The following is a 12,328-nucleotide window of genomic DNA, read 5'->3' as shown; positions in this document are numbered from 1 at the left end:
TTGTCAGATTAAATGGAAATGTTCTGTAGCCTCTTTCTCGCCTGCAACTATAATAACTGTAGTTGTAACCCTTTTAATCTTTGCAGGAAGCTTGCAGTTGCCAGCCAGCTCTGAACAAGGACAGTTTTCCTATTTGTATTCCTCTCAGGCCTTCCTGTCATTGTAGGCTTGTCCGCTGTCTTCCTGTCTCCCAGCCAGGTTGCTCGCAGCCCCAGCCTGCAGGGCACGTTTGTGGTCCCTCTTCTGTAGAGCATGAGGTCTGTGCTCGGCACGCGCCTCGTAGGAAGCACTGCTGCCAGCTTTACATGACCAACAGCAGAGTGGAACAACAGCACGCACGCTGGCCACGTGCACGTGCCCCGCACGTAACCGACACAGCATCCCTTTCCGCAGGCTGTGCGATCTGGGGGCTAGCTACCAGTGCCCTCTGAGCCTCAGTTTCCTCATGTGCAGGATGGGAATAATCGTAACAGACTGCCTCCCGGGGTGACACAAGGCCTTTAAGGAGATCATGCACGTCAAACAGCACAGCATCGAGCACACAGTGCTCCTCAAATGTCAGTTGATACCAGTTGTAGTACTTTTTTTGTTGTTGTCTTTTGTTTGTTTGTTTTAAAGATTTCTTTTGATGTGGACCAGTTTTTTAAAAGTCTTTATTGACTTGGTTACTATACCGTTTCTGTTTTCTGTTTTTGTTTTTTGGCCGCGAGGCACGTGGGATCTTAGTTCCCCAAATAGGGATTGAACCCGCACCCCCTGCACTGGAAGGTGAAGTCTTAACTATGGACCACCAGGGAAGTCCCATTAGTCGTAGTACTGTTAGTATGTATGATTTGATTTAATGCTGGTAGCAACTCTGCAAGGATAGTCTTATTATATATGGGGTCGCTATTTAGTGGGTTTGCATAGATACGGCTATACTAGTTGCTAAAACTATTACCGTATTTTCCAGTTGCCAAATTACCTGCTGTCCCAAGCCCTCCACATCCCGCTCCCCACCCCCATGACCCTGCAGCCTTCTCTGCCCAGGTTCTTTCCCTGGGAGCCCTGCCTCCCCCTTCTCCCCAAGATCCGGCGGCTAACGGGGCAGGGTCTGGCAAGCAGGAGGCCTCCAGGGTCCAGACACAATTCATCTCGTTCCATTCTGAGTGCTGACTGGCTGACTACACTGTCTTCACCGAAGGGTAAGGTGAAGTGCAGAGGGAATAAATGAAGTCATCAATCTTGTACCTGAGAATCCTAGGAAGTCAAACCTCAGAATGTGAGGCCCAGGTTTCCTTCTTGCACTGAGCTTTTCCTCAGACACGGATTAGAAAAACCAACAAGAGCCACGCTGGCTTCTTAAGCTTTGAGGACTGTTACCTGGACACCAGCAGACTCAGTTTCTGACCAATTCAGGAAACAGGCAATGACATCTGAGAGTCCACACCTCACGCGCCTGCCCTCATCCTGATTCCCCATCCCACGTCCATCCCTGAATCTCATGTGAAACAATCTGGCCCAAATCCTTTCACCCTTACTTCCGGAGCTGAGGACAGTCTCTGAGATGAAGACTCGGTGTACAGACACACACAGTTAAATAGTCACCATTTCTATCTCTATTTTGCAAAATGAGAAGAGGGTTAAAAAGACGTTAACATGTGCACAAAAATGTGGTAACTAATGGATCATACATATGAATACTAAATAGGAAATGAGGATAATGTAGAGGATAGATCCCACAACAAAAATGAAACCCAGAGTTGGGAACTGAAAAAGATCCCTCTTAAATTGAAAACACATGTCTAGACTTAAAATGTGGATAGTAGACGTGGTGTCTCCTTGAATGTAGCTCTTACTTCTTAATTGTGCATTCTGAAGCTACAACTTCCTGCTTCCAGCTTGCCTTGAAATGTAAACATTTTAAAAGCGTCTTATTATGTTCTAACGTCTTTAAAATAGGTTTTAAAGATTGAGCAGTTACATAATTGGCTTAATTAGATCCAATGACACAATTAGCGTAAATTGGAAATAACAGAATCAGAACATGTAATTTCATAATTAGGACCCATGACAATAACGCAGAAATTAAGTTGGCCAATGGTGCTAATGCAGGAGGGGGGCATATACATCCTAGAAGACAGTTACTGCTCAAAAATACTGTTTAAATAAGATTGATTTTGAGTTCCAGACAAAGGAAACATCTGGAAAGTTCTTCGTTCTCTTCCTTCCTTCTGGGTGACTAGATTTCTCTTCTGTCTCACTAAAGGGACGATCCCTCTCTTTCTGAGCCTTCATAGATTATGCAAGGACGACTTCCTTCGGAAGGGTGAATGAGGCTGAACAACCCACCCGTGCGCACGCCTGCCCCGCTGCTGGGACGGCAGCTTCAGGCAGACGCCGGAGGATTGGTGCGCGTACGGGAGGAACACTGAGAGAGACCACAGGGAGATTAAATCGCCTGTCTCTCAAATCAGCCATCTGATTTTTAATACTGCATTCATTATACTTGGTTCAGGTGGCATAACCTCCCTGCTGCGTCTTTATCTTCCGACTTTAAAAGAGGGGAACGATGGCATTTGCCTAATGAGAAATTCATGTTTTCAACTCCTGCAGCTATTTTGGTGCATCTTTCTGTAAATTACATCTAACTACCAGAGGGCGAAGAAGAAACCATTCATTTGTTCATTCACTCATTATTTTATTTATTCATTCAATAAACGTTTTGAGCTCCCTGAGATTACTTCTTATGTATCCTTACCTATCAAATAAGCTGCTAGCACATGAGAGGCACTCAGTGTCTATCAAACTGCTTTTCATATATATTACAGATATCATCTGCCCTGGTCTTATACAGAACAAAAGCTACTCTATTCCTGGTTGTGGCCTTCAAGAAACTTACAATTATTTTTTGTATCAAGACAATTATTATGTCAACAAAAACATGAGTTAATTGGTACAACCATTATGGAGAATAGTATGGAGGTTCCTCAAAAAACTAAAAATAGAGCTACCATATGATCCAGCAATCCCACTCCTAGGCATATATCTGGAGAAAACTCTAATTCAAAAAGATACATGTACCCCAATGCTCACAGCAACACAATTTACAATAGCCAAGACATGGAGGTAACCTAATGGTTACTTCTTTGTCCATCCAAGACGGATGGATAAAGAAGATGTGGTACATAGATATAATGGAATATTACTCAGCCATAAAAAAAAATGAAATAATGCCATTTGCAGCAACATGGATGGACCTAGAGATTATCATACTAAGTGAAGAAAGTCAGGCAGAGAAAGACAAATACCATATGATATCACTTATATGGGGAATCTAAAAAGATGATACAAATGAACTTACAGAACAGAAACAGACTCACAGACTTAGAAAACAAACTTATGGTTACCGGGGTAGGGGGACGGGAAGGAAGGGAAGAAGAGGATAAACTGGGAGATTGGGGTTGACATATACACACTACTATATAGAAAATAGATAACTAATAAGGACCTCCTGTACAGCACAGGGAACTCTACTCAGTACTCTGTAATGACCTACATGGGAAAAGAATCTAAAAAGGAGTGAATATATGTATATGTATAACTGATTCACTTTTCTGTACAGCAGAAACTAACACAACATTGTAAATGAACTCTATTCCAATAAAAATTTAGAAAACAAAACAAAACTCCCCTGAAACAAAAAACATTAGTTAAATTGTCCCAGCTGACACCACTATGATGTCCACAAAGAATTTTTAGTCAAGAGTCAAATAAGCAGAAGAACTTAAAAGTGCCACGCACTGAAATGAGGAACTGGTCCCCACAAAACCATGGTCATGGGGTGTGGCCAGCCAAGGTCTGGGTCACAGCCCAGTACACCGGAGCACACGGGCAGGTCTCTGAACACGCTCAGTAACTGCCCTTCAGGTACCTCTGGTCTCGATCCCACTGTTTGTCAAATTAAGTACTAAATACTTCGACAAACGAGCAACTGAAAATCTGAAAATGTTTGCAAAATATTAGAGAAACCTCTAAAAGCCTTGGGCATGTTTTCTAATGATTTCTACTTTGCTTGTTCCTCTTTGGTATCATCCTTTGGGTAATGGGAGAAGCGAAAGGACTTAGTGATGCTCACAGGCCATTACTAGCACAGGCTGCAGGACTTATCCTCGTAGGCCCTTTCCTTCTAGTTTATTGCATTCTCTTTCATTATTTTTACTTACCTACATGGTCCTTCCTTTTCTATCTCTCACTTTCTGTCTCCAATAAATACTAGTTAAAAATATCAATTCTCTTATCAAAAATGAGTTTGTTTGCCAGAAGAAAATATATTCCCCGAATACCTTGATCTACTCACATCTCCCCTAATAGTATCCCAGAAGAGGCTTTATATTAATTCAAAGGCTCAGACAGTGGATAGTCAAACAGTCTGGTATAGGGTTTGAAGGCTGGGGTGAGGAAGCTTTAAGTTTCTGTTACTATTTCATAGCCTTGATCCTGTCACTGGGTGGATATAGAGGCACAAATATATTTCCTAAGATTCTAACCCCTAGAAGCAATCTATTAATTTATTTATAATGTATGTTATAATGCATATTAGTATAAATATTCTTTATGGAACATAGTGATAAAGAATAATGTTGAAGCACTGGAGGTGAAAAAATATACAGAGGGGAGAAACAGCCCCAAACTTACATTCTTGTTTTTCTCATTTCACCAGAAGACAGGAAGCGTTTACTAAGGGCCCCTATGTAAAAACCAGGTTTACTTAAAGTGCAGCAGAATTCAGATGAGTTGTTTTGTGAACAAATATGAGGAACTTCCTTATTTTCTTTTGCATAAATCCTTGATGGTAAAAACCATGTCAATTACGAAGAATTAAAGACTTCTTCTAAAGCTCTACTGATAAACAAGTGCTTAAATCAACTTAGTAAATGCACCTATTTTAAGGATCAAAAATAAAAGTGGAAGGAAAATGGAAGGTTTTCTACTAAACTGTTAAGAGTAGTTACCTTTGACCTGGAGGGAGAGAAAACATAGTCTTTGCATTGAGCTACAGACACGCTTCGACCTGCCCTGTGCTCTAAAATCTTCTCTCTCTAGGAGAATCAAGATTAGGAGGCCATAATTTCCGCAGAGCTTGAAGTAACAGATTTTCCAAGTTGGGTTCATCAGCTACAGATTTTCAGAAGTTTTCCAAAAAGGCTATTTCAGTAAATGAACACTCTCACAGGTGAATGACTTTTTGTTTCTATCCTTCCAAAGCTTAATATCACTCTTCCTTCTCCTGCCCATTAAAACCCAGGACCAGTGCCTGTTCTCTTGGATGTGCACTGCTTGGATGAGAATGAGACACTTCATGTTGGAATAAACTTGTGGGCTCTCCTCCCTCCTGTCCTGCTTCTGGAGAAAGCGCCGACAGGAGAGGATGGACAGACACATGGATCAGTATGTCTTAAAAATTCAAGTACAAGAGCCCGGCAAAATGCTGGTTTTAATGTGAAAGCTAAAGATGGGTCAACATTTTCGCAGCAGTCTTCTCTCACAGTGATTTCCTTTCCAGCACCAGGTGAAGTCACCTGGTGATTTCCTTATCACAAAATCCAAAGGCTTGGATCTGTCTCCTCTTTGCAGAAATTGATGCTGTGAACGCTTGACATGGAAATACTCATCTCTAGGTTTCTCGCACACTCCACTCCCTGGTTCCTCTACCCTTTTCAGTGTCCTCTTTTCTACTTATTTTACTTGTCTTCCTCCTTTTTCCTGAACAGGAGATCCCCCAGGTTCTGTCTTTGGCTTTCTCTTCTCCTCTCTCTACATGTCTCCCTTCTCCTCTCTCTACATGTCTCCCTTCTCCCACCTCTCCCTAACCTGACGGCTTCAATTGTCATTCCATGTGGACGATCTCAGTGAAATCTGTCACTTTCTGAGTACCTACCATGAGCTGGACACTTTACACGTCAGCTCACTGATCTCACACCAATAGTCTGCCTTTTAGGTGAGGAGGCAGAGTCTCAGAGATGTTCAAAGACTCACCCAAGACATCAACACCACACAGCAGACATGTGCTGGAGCCACAAGGGCTTGAGTCCGGATCTTCATGGCTCATGCTGTTGTCACTACACCATCCCTCCCAACCTATGACTCCGCTTCTGGTCTCACTTCAAAATCAACAAGTCTTCTTCTGTGACTGGTTTCTCCCCTTAACAGAGACCTTCTGAAACCTGTCCACCATCTTCCTCCCAAGGAGCCGGCTCACAATGTTGGCTGTCTCAGCGCATCTCGCAGTCCTCTCCTCTCCCCTGCTCCTCCACGCCCCCCTCCTAATCTCACCAACTGCCAGATACCACCTCTGACTTCGGCTTTCCCTTCTCCAGACCAGCCTATGCACCTCTGCCTGAGTACTGTTGCCCGGGCCGCATTATTCCCTTAGGGAAAACCTTCAATGGCTTCCCACTGCTGAGAGAAAGTAATGTCCAAATACCTACACTTCTTACTCAAAAGTCCAACCTACTCTTTGGGCCACATCTCTCAGAGCTTCCTTACAAATAAACTGTATGCCAGTGAAACCAGGCAATTAACTATCCCCCGGGTGTGTGAATGTCCCATTTCTATGCTTTTGTTCAGGCTGCTGCCGCTTATAGGAACTTACTCTTAATCCAGCAGACACTCTCCATCTGCACAAACTCTACCCTGTCTCATGTAATGCTCATGCAGACACACACACACACACACACACACACACACAGAGCAATTTCCTTCTACCACCTTCCAGCTGGATATCGCTGTACATCTTTAAGCCTTCACAGACTTTCCTCTATTCTGCTCTTGGGGTGCTTAGTCTGTTCTACTTCTGGTGTCTTACTCCCCTCCTCTTCTTAGAAAGCTCTAAGTTCCTTGGCAGAGGAGGAATGTTTCAGACTCTTCAGCGTGTTCCCCGAAATCTTTTAGTCCAAGGGACATAACGGATGCCTGATAAATACATATTAATTAAATTTACTCAAACTTTGATAAAATATAGCAGTATGAGGTCACATTTTAAATGTAATGCTTTATATGATTTTCCCTTAGCAAGCAGAAACAAAATGTTTCACACAAACAGTCTCAGCCTCTTGAAATCAAGAATGTATAAATGATAACTGTAAGTGCATAGCCTCAAAATGATTACCTTTTTCCCTAATTGAGAAGGGAGAGAGGGCAGAAAAGGATTCGTGGGGGAAAAGAAACAATATTAGATTCTGCCCACTGTAACATGAAGAATGGAGAGAAAATAACTTACAGTAGGATGCACATCAATAATCAAATAGGATGAAAAATGCTGAATTACAAAAATCCAACCTACAGGTAGCTCTCCTGTGACACATAAATATTGTCAGGTGAGGTAAACTACTGCAATATTAACTTGTACTTGGTAAGATGTTAGCCTCTGAAAATGTTCTTTGGTTGTTCCTTATATTGTAGTTTACGTCTTCCTAAGTGGACGATAAGCTCCCAGGTGGGAAGACACAGACCTACTGTTACCTGGCTCTTCTCACACTTTGGTGTTTACTAAATGTTATCCTTGGGACTGAGCATCAAAGAGGGTCATGACTCTTCTAAGGCCTCATTCTCAAATAGTTAACACCATTTTGGAGGATGGGTTTTGAGAAAAAACCCAACATATGGCTATGCTTATTACAAGAACACAAGAATTCACATCAGATGCAATGACACTCACTCACTAAACGTGTATCATGGACACACGAAAGTTGTAACTTTGACTTCTCATTAAGCCTGTATTCCTCTTCCATGAAGCAGAAGGAATTTCAAGCCCTGTGTGCAAGGCTACAGATCTTGAGGAGGAGTTACAAGCAACTGGATGCAGCAGGATCAGTGCAAAGCCATCAACAACATCAGTCAATCCACCCGAAATGTATGTGGACAACAAGCCAGTGCTCTCCCATTGGGACAGAACGTTATCCTTTCCCTAAACATAAGTTAATTGCTTAAATCCTTGATTTCTGAAATTCAAGGAATTTCTTAAAGTATGAATCTTCTTTTGCCAATGGGAAAGTTCCAGATTTGGGGAATCGAGACATTAGTGATGACAGGAGGCATAAGGTCAGAGGATGACAGACAGGACTGAACTCACTGCGCAGAGAACTCTCCAGGAAATACCATCTGCACACCTGAGGCTTAGATTTGGTTTGTATAACCAAGAAGTCCACTAGGAACCAATGATTTAGCCAGGATAGGGGTTCTTCAATGACTGCCAGTCCTGTTTAAAAGTCCACAAAATGATTGCTAGAACCTTTATGTTCTGGGAGAAAGGCAAGGTAGGGAAGGTGAAAGCAGACAAAATGCAACATAGTCACAGTTCCAAAACCTCTTCTCACTCACCTCAATCATCTGAGCCACGTAACTTTCAGGTCCGGTGTATTCAGTTGGGTCTTTCACCTTCACCAGGACTAGGAAGTACAAATAATGCCACATATTGTGTTCTGACTTGATGTGCTCCTCAAAAGAAACTGTTTTATTATCAAACTTGTCCCTCTCGAGTCCTGAAACACAGGAGACACAATGGATGTAATTTGTCATTTAATCAGCACTCACTTCTTGGCAGTAAAAACAAAACATAATAATTATTGTGAAAAAACGCTTTCTGAAAGAGCATGAGAATTTAAAATGTTATGCCATGCACAAGACCTCCAGAAAAAAGGCCAGAGTTTTTAATTTCTTCCCAACTAATATTTTTCCCCCCCATGGATCCTTAGAAATGCACAGTCCTATCATCGATGTAACATTTGCAGACAATTTTAAATATAACTGTATCAAAATTGTCAAATTAAACTGGACCACAAGTCTAAGAAAAAGGAATCAAAATGACTGTGCAAGAAAAAGCACACCTGCTCATCAGGGCAGAAAGAAAATGTCATTTTATCCAGGAACTTGGGTAAAAAGAGAAGAGGCAGCTAATAGTCATCTCTTTAAAACCACTTGTCATCAGTGAAGGGCAAACGAATGTCCACAGAGACCTGGGCTGTGAGTGCAAAGGACTTACAGGTTCACCCCACCCCTCAGACGGCTGTGTTCCAGGTGTTTTGGGGAGGGGAAGGTCTGCTCAATTTCCAGGGCGTATTTTTAGCCTCTGGAAGGACACTGAGGAGTAATCTTACTGGGTAGTAAGATTCTTTTCCCTCAAAGGTTGAAGGGTAGATGAAAGGAAATGAATGGAGATGAAGAAAAACATCTATGGAAAAATGAATGAGACTGCCAAGTAAAATGGCATGTTGGGATTCAGTCTGGTTTTGCAGTTCAGATACTGGAGAAGAAATCTGGAAACTGAACTCCAAACCTGGCTACTCTTTTCCCAAACATATATATTTTTTAAAAGAGGTCATTTGGCCATTTAGGCATGAAGAAGACCCTTTCAACAATAAGATGCAAAGTTAGATAAGTGAAAAATCTGTCCCCAGTGAAGGCGTGACCTTTTAAATTATATCATTGGATATTTTTACGGGAAACACCATAAAATTTAGCTGGCTGATGGCTATGCCACATCCTACTTGACCTATCATCAGCTCAGCATGCTTGAAATAAAATCCAATCCTCTCCCCCAAACCTGCTCCACCCATGTCCTCTTTTCATTCCATGGCAACTCCATTCTTCCAGTTTTCAAGCCAGAAGTCTAGGAGTCATCCTTGAATCCTTTCTCTCTCTCACACACATGCCACATCCAATTCATGCTGAAATACTTTTGGCTCTATCTTCAACATATACCCAGAATCTGATCTCTTCTCACCACCTCCATGACTACCACTATGGCCTGAGCCATTATCATGTCTTATCTGGAGTACCCAAATTACCCCCAGAACCTCTGTTTCAACCTTTATTCTCCATGGCCTATTCTTAACACAGCAGCCAGAGTAACCCTTTAAAAACCTAAGTAGGATGGTGTCTCTCCTCTGTACCGAACCCTGCAGTGGCTTTTCAACTCCTCAGAATAAATGTCAAAGTTCTTACAGTGGCCTACAAGTAGGGTTGCCGGGGAAAATACAGGATGCCCAGTTAAGTTCCAAGTTTGGAAGAACAATGAATACTTGTTGAGTTTGAGTACATCCCATGCAATATCTGTTTGCTAAACCCTAAGTGATGTGTCCCCCCAGCTTATCCTCTCCATTGCTAACTCTCATCCAGGCACAACGGCTTCCCTGCTGCTCCTCACACCCAGATCCCTGCCTCATGGCCTTTGAACTGGCTGTTTGCTCTGTCCACACCCGCATGTCTCTGATATCTCTTTGAACAACTCACTTACCTTCCAGTTTTTCTCAAATCTCACCTTCTCAATGTGGCTCAACTTGATCACTTTATTTAATCCTACAGTCTGTCCCTTCCCTTTTGCCAATACTTCCCATCATTCTTTCCTTTTTCCCTTCTTCTTCCTAGAGTGCTGACCACCTGCTAACAGACTGAATAGAGCCATATCAAAGATGTTCAATTAACCTGGATCACAAGTTTCAGACAGAGAGGTGAATATGATTGTGCAAGAAAAAGCCAGCCTGCTAATTAGCACAGAAAAAAGGAATATCATTTTATCCAGGAACTTAGATATGAGCTTATTATGTTGATCATATATTGCATGTCGACAGGCAGACACGTGTCTCTTTTCTTCACCAATGGTCCCAATAGCTTAGAACATTGCCTGGTACATAGTGGGCACTGAATAAAGTATTCATTGAGTGAATTAAGTGTCACTAAGAATAAAACAGAACTGAAGAGATGTGGAAAGAGTAGGATATAAGCAGAAAGCAATGAGGCAGTAGAAGCTGTGACTTGGCAGAAACCAGGAGGTACAGCAGCAAGTAGACAGAGGCAGTGAGAATGGCCCTAGAAAGAAAGGAGGAAGCTGAGAAAAGAGCTGTTGGGTAATAGTGTATGGTGGCGCTGCGGGTCTTGCTTTAGTTTCATGAACAGCACCTGGCTCTCCATGACAGCTCTTTGCTTACTGCATCTGTTATCTTAAATTGCTCATGTATTGTTTCAAAAAATTCTCTTTAAGGGAAAAAAAGAATATGTCACTAATAAAATATTGTCCTACTAGGATGGCTATAATCAAAAACATGATAGCAGTGTTGAAGACGACATGGATAAATTGGAACCCTCCTACACTGCTGATGGGAATTTAAGATAGCACAACTTTAGAAAATAGTTCGGCAGTTCTTCAAAAGGTTGAACATGAGTTACCCTGTGTACCAGCAATTCCACTCCTAGGTATGTACACAAAAGAAAAACATACGTCCACACAAAAGCATGTACATGAATGTCCGTAGCAGGATTATTCATAATAGCCGAAAAGTAGAAACAACCCAATGTTCACCAACTGACAAAAAGATTAACAAAATACGGCATATCCATACAATGGATATTTTTCTGTAATAAAGAGAAAGGAAGTACTGGTACATGCTCTAATATGAACCTCAAAAACACACTAAGTGAAAGAAGCAAGTCACAGAAGACCACATAGTATATGATTCCATTTATATGAAATGTCCAGGATAGGCAAACCTATAGAGACAGAAAGTAGATCTATAATTGCCTAGGGCTGAGGAGGATAGAAGGTTTGGTGGGGAGAAAGGGAGCAGTGACAGCTAAAGGGTATGAGGTTTCTTTTGAGGGCAATGAAAACGTTCTAAAACTGTGATACTGGATGCACAAATCTGAATATACTAAACCCATTGAATTATACACTTTAAATGGGTGAATCGTAAGGTATGTAAATTATATCTCAACAGAGCTATTACCAAAAAAGGGAGAAAATTTTAAAGTAGATTTCTCCTAGAATTCAGTTCAAACAATTCCCTACCTGTTGCAAGATACATAGGACTATAAAGATAATGTCTACTGTCAATTAACCTGTAATATGGCAGAAGAAACAGACAACTTGCATTATATTCTGAAGTGGTATAAACTGCCAAGGAAACATAAAGGAGGGCAAAATGAGTTCTGACCGTGTACATTTTAAAAGGCTTCAATGATGCATAAAGCTTTAAATGTCTGGCCTATGAAACATGCTCATGGCAAGTGGAGAAGAGATGAATGTTAAGAAAAGGTACTTAATTTTTACTGAGCACCTATTTATGCAGACATCTATAAAGATGTCCAAATACACTATAATAATTACAATGATCCAATCTGACCTTTTAGCACGTGAGAAAAGAGATTCAGAGGGATTCAAGTAATTGCTCAAGTTAACACCTCTCTTTAGTGGAAAAGTCCGTGAGTATTTAAATAAAAATATTCCTGACTCCAAAGCCATGTTCATTTGCTTCTGGGCAGAGGAAATAGCACAGCAAAGCTAGAGATGAAA

General features: G+C 41.5%; 1 protein-coding gene across 6 annotated transcripts in view; it reads right to left on the bottom strand.

Annotated features, from left to right (window-relative positions):
- The window catches only part of ITPR2 (inositol 1,4,5-trisphosphate receptor type 2), a 489,465-nt gene that overhangs the window by 44,368 nt on the left and 432,769 nt on the right, over positions 1–12,328 (bottom strand). For 5 of the 6 annotated variants that reach the window (XR_009048516.1, XM_057703556.1, XM_057703555.1 and 2 more), the window contains one exon: positions 8,362–8,522. Coding sequence is in view for 4 of the 6 variants with exons in the window: in XM_057703556.1 (XP_057559539.1) it covers positions 8,362–8,522 (161 nt within the window). In the remaining 2 variants the exon portion in view is untranslated. Of the gene's footprint in view, positions 1–8,113; positions 8,240–8,361; positions 8,523–12,328 lie in introns of all 6 variants that reach the window. The other variant, XR_009048517.1, reaches the window with a different exon arrangement.

Source organism: Hippopotamus amphibius, chromosome 12, assembly GCF_030028045.1.
Source record: "Hippopotamus amphibius kiboko isolate mHipAmp2 chromosome 12, mHipAmp2.hap2, whole genome shotgun sequence".
Taxonomy (NCBI): Eukaryota; Metazoa; Chordata; class Mammalia; order Artiodactyla; family Hippopotamidae; genus Hippopotamus; species Hippopotamus amphibius.
Note: the sequence above shows the minus strand (reverse complement) of the source record. Positions and strands in the feature narration are given on the sequence as shown.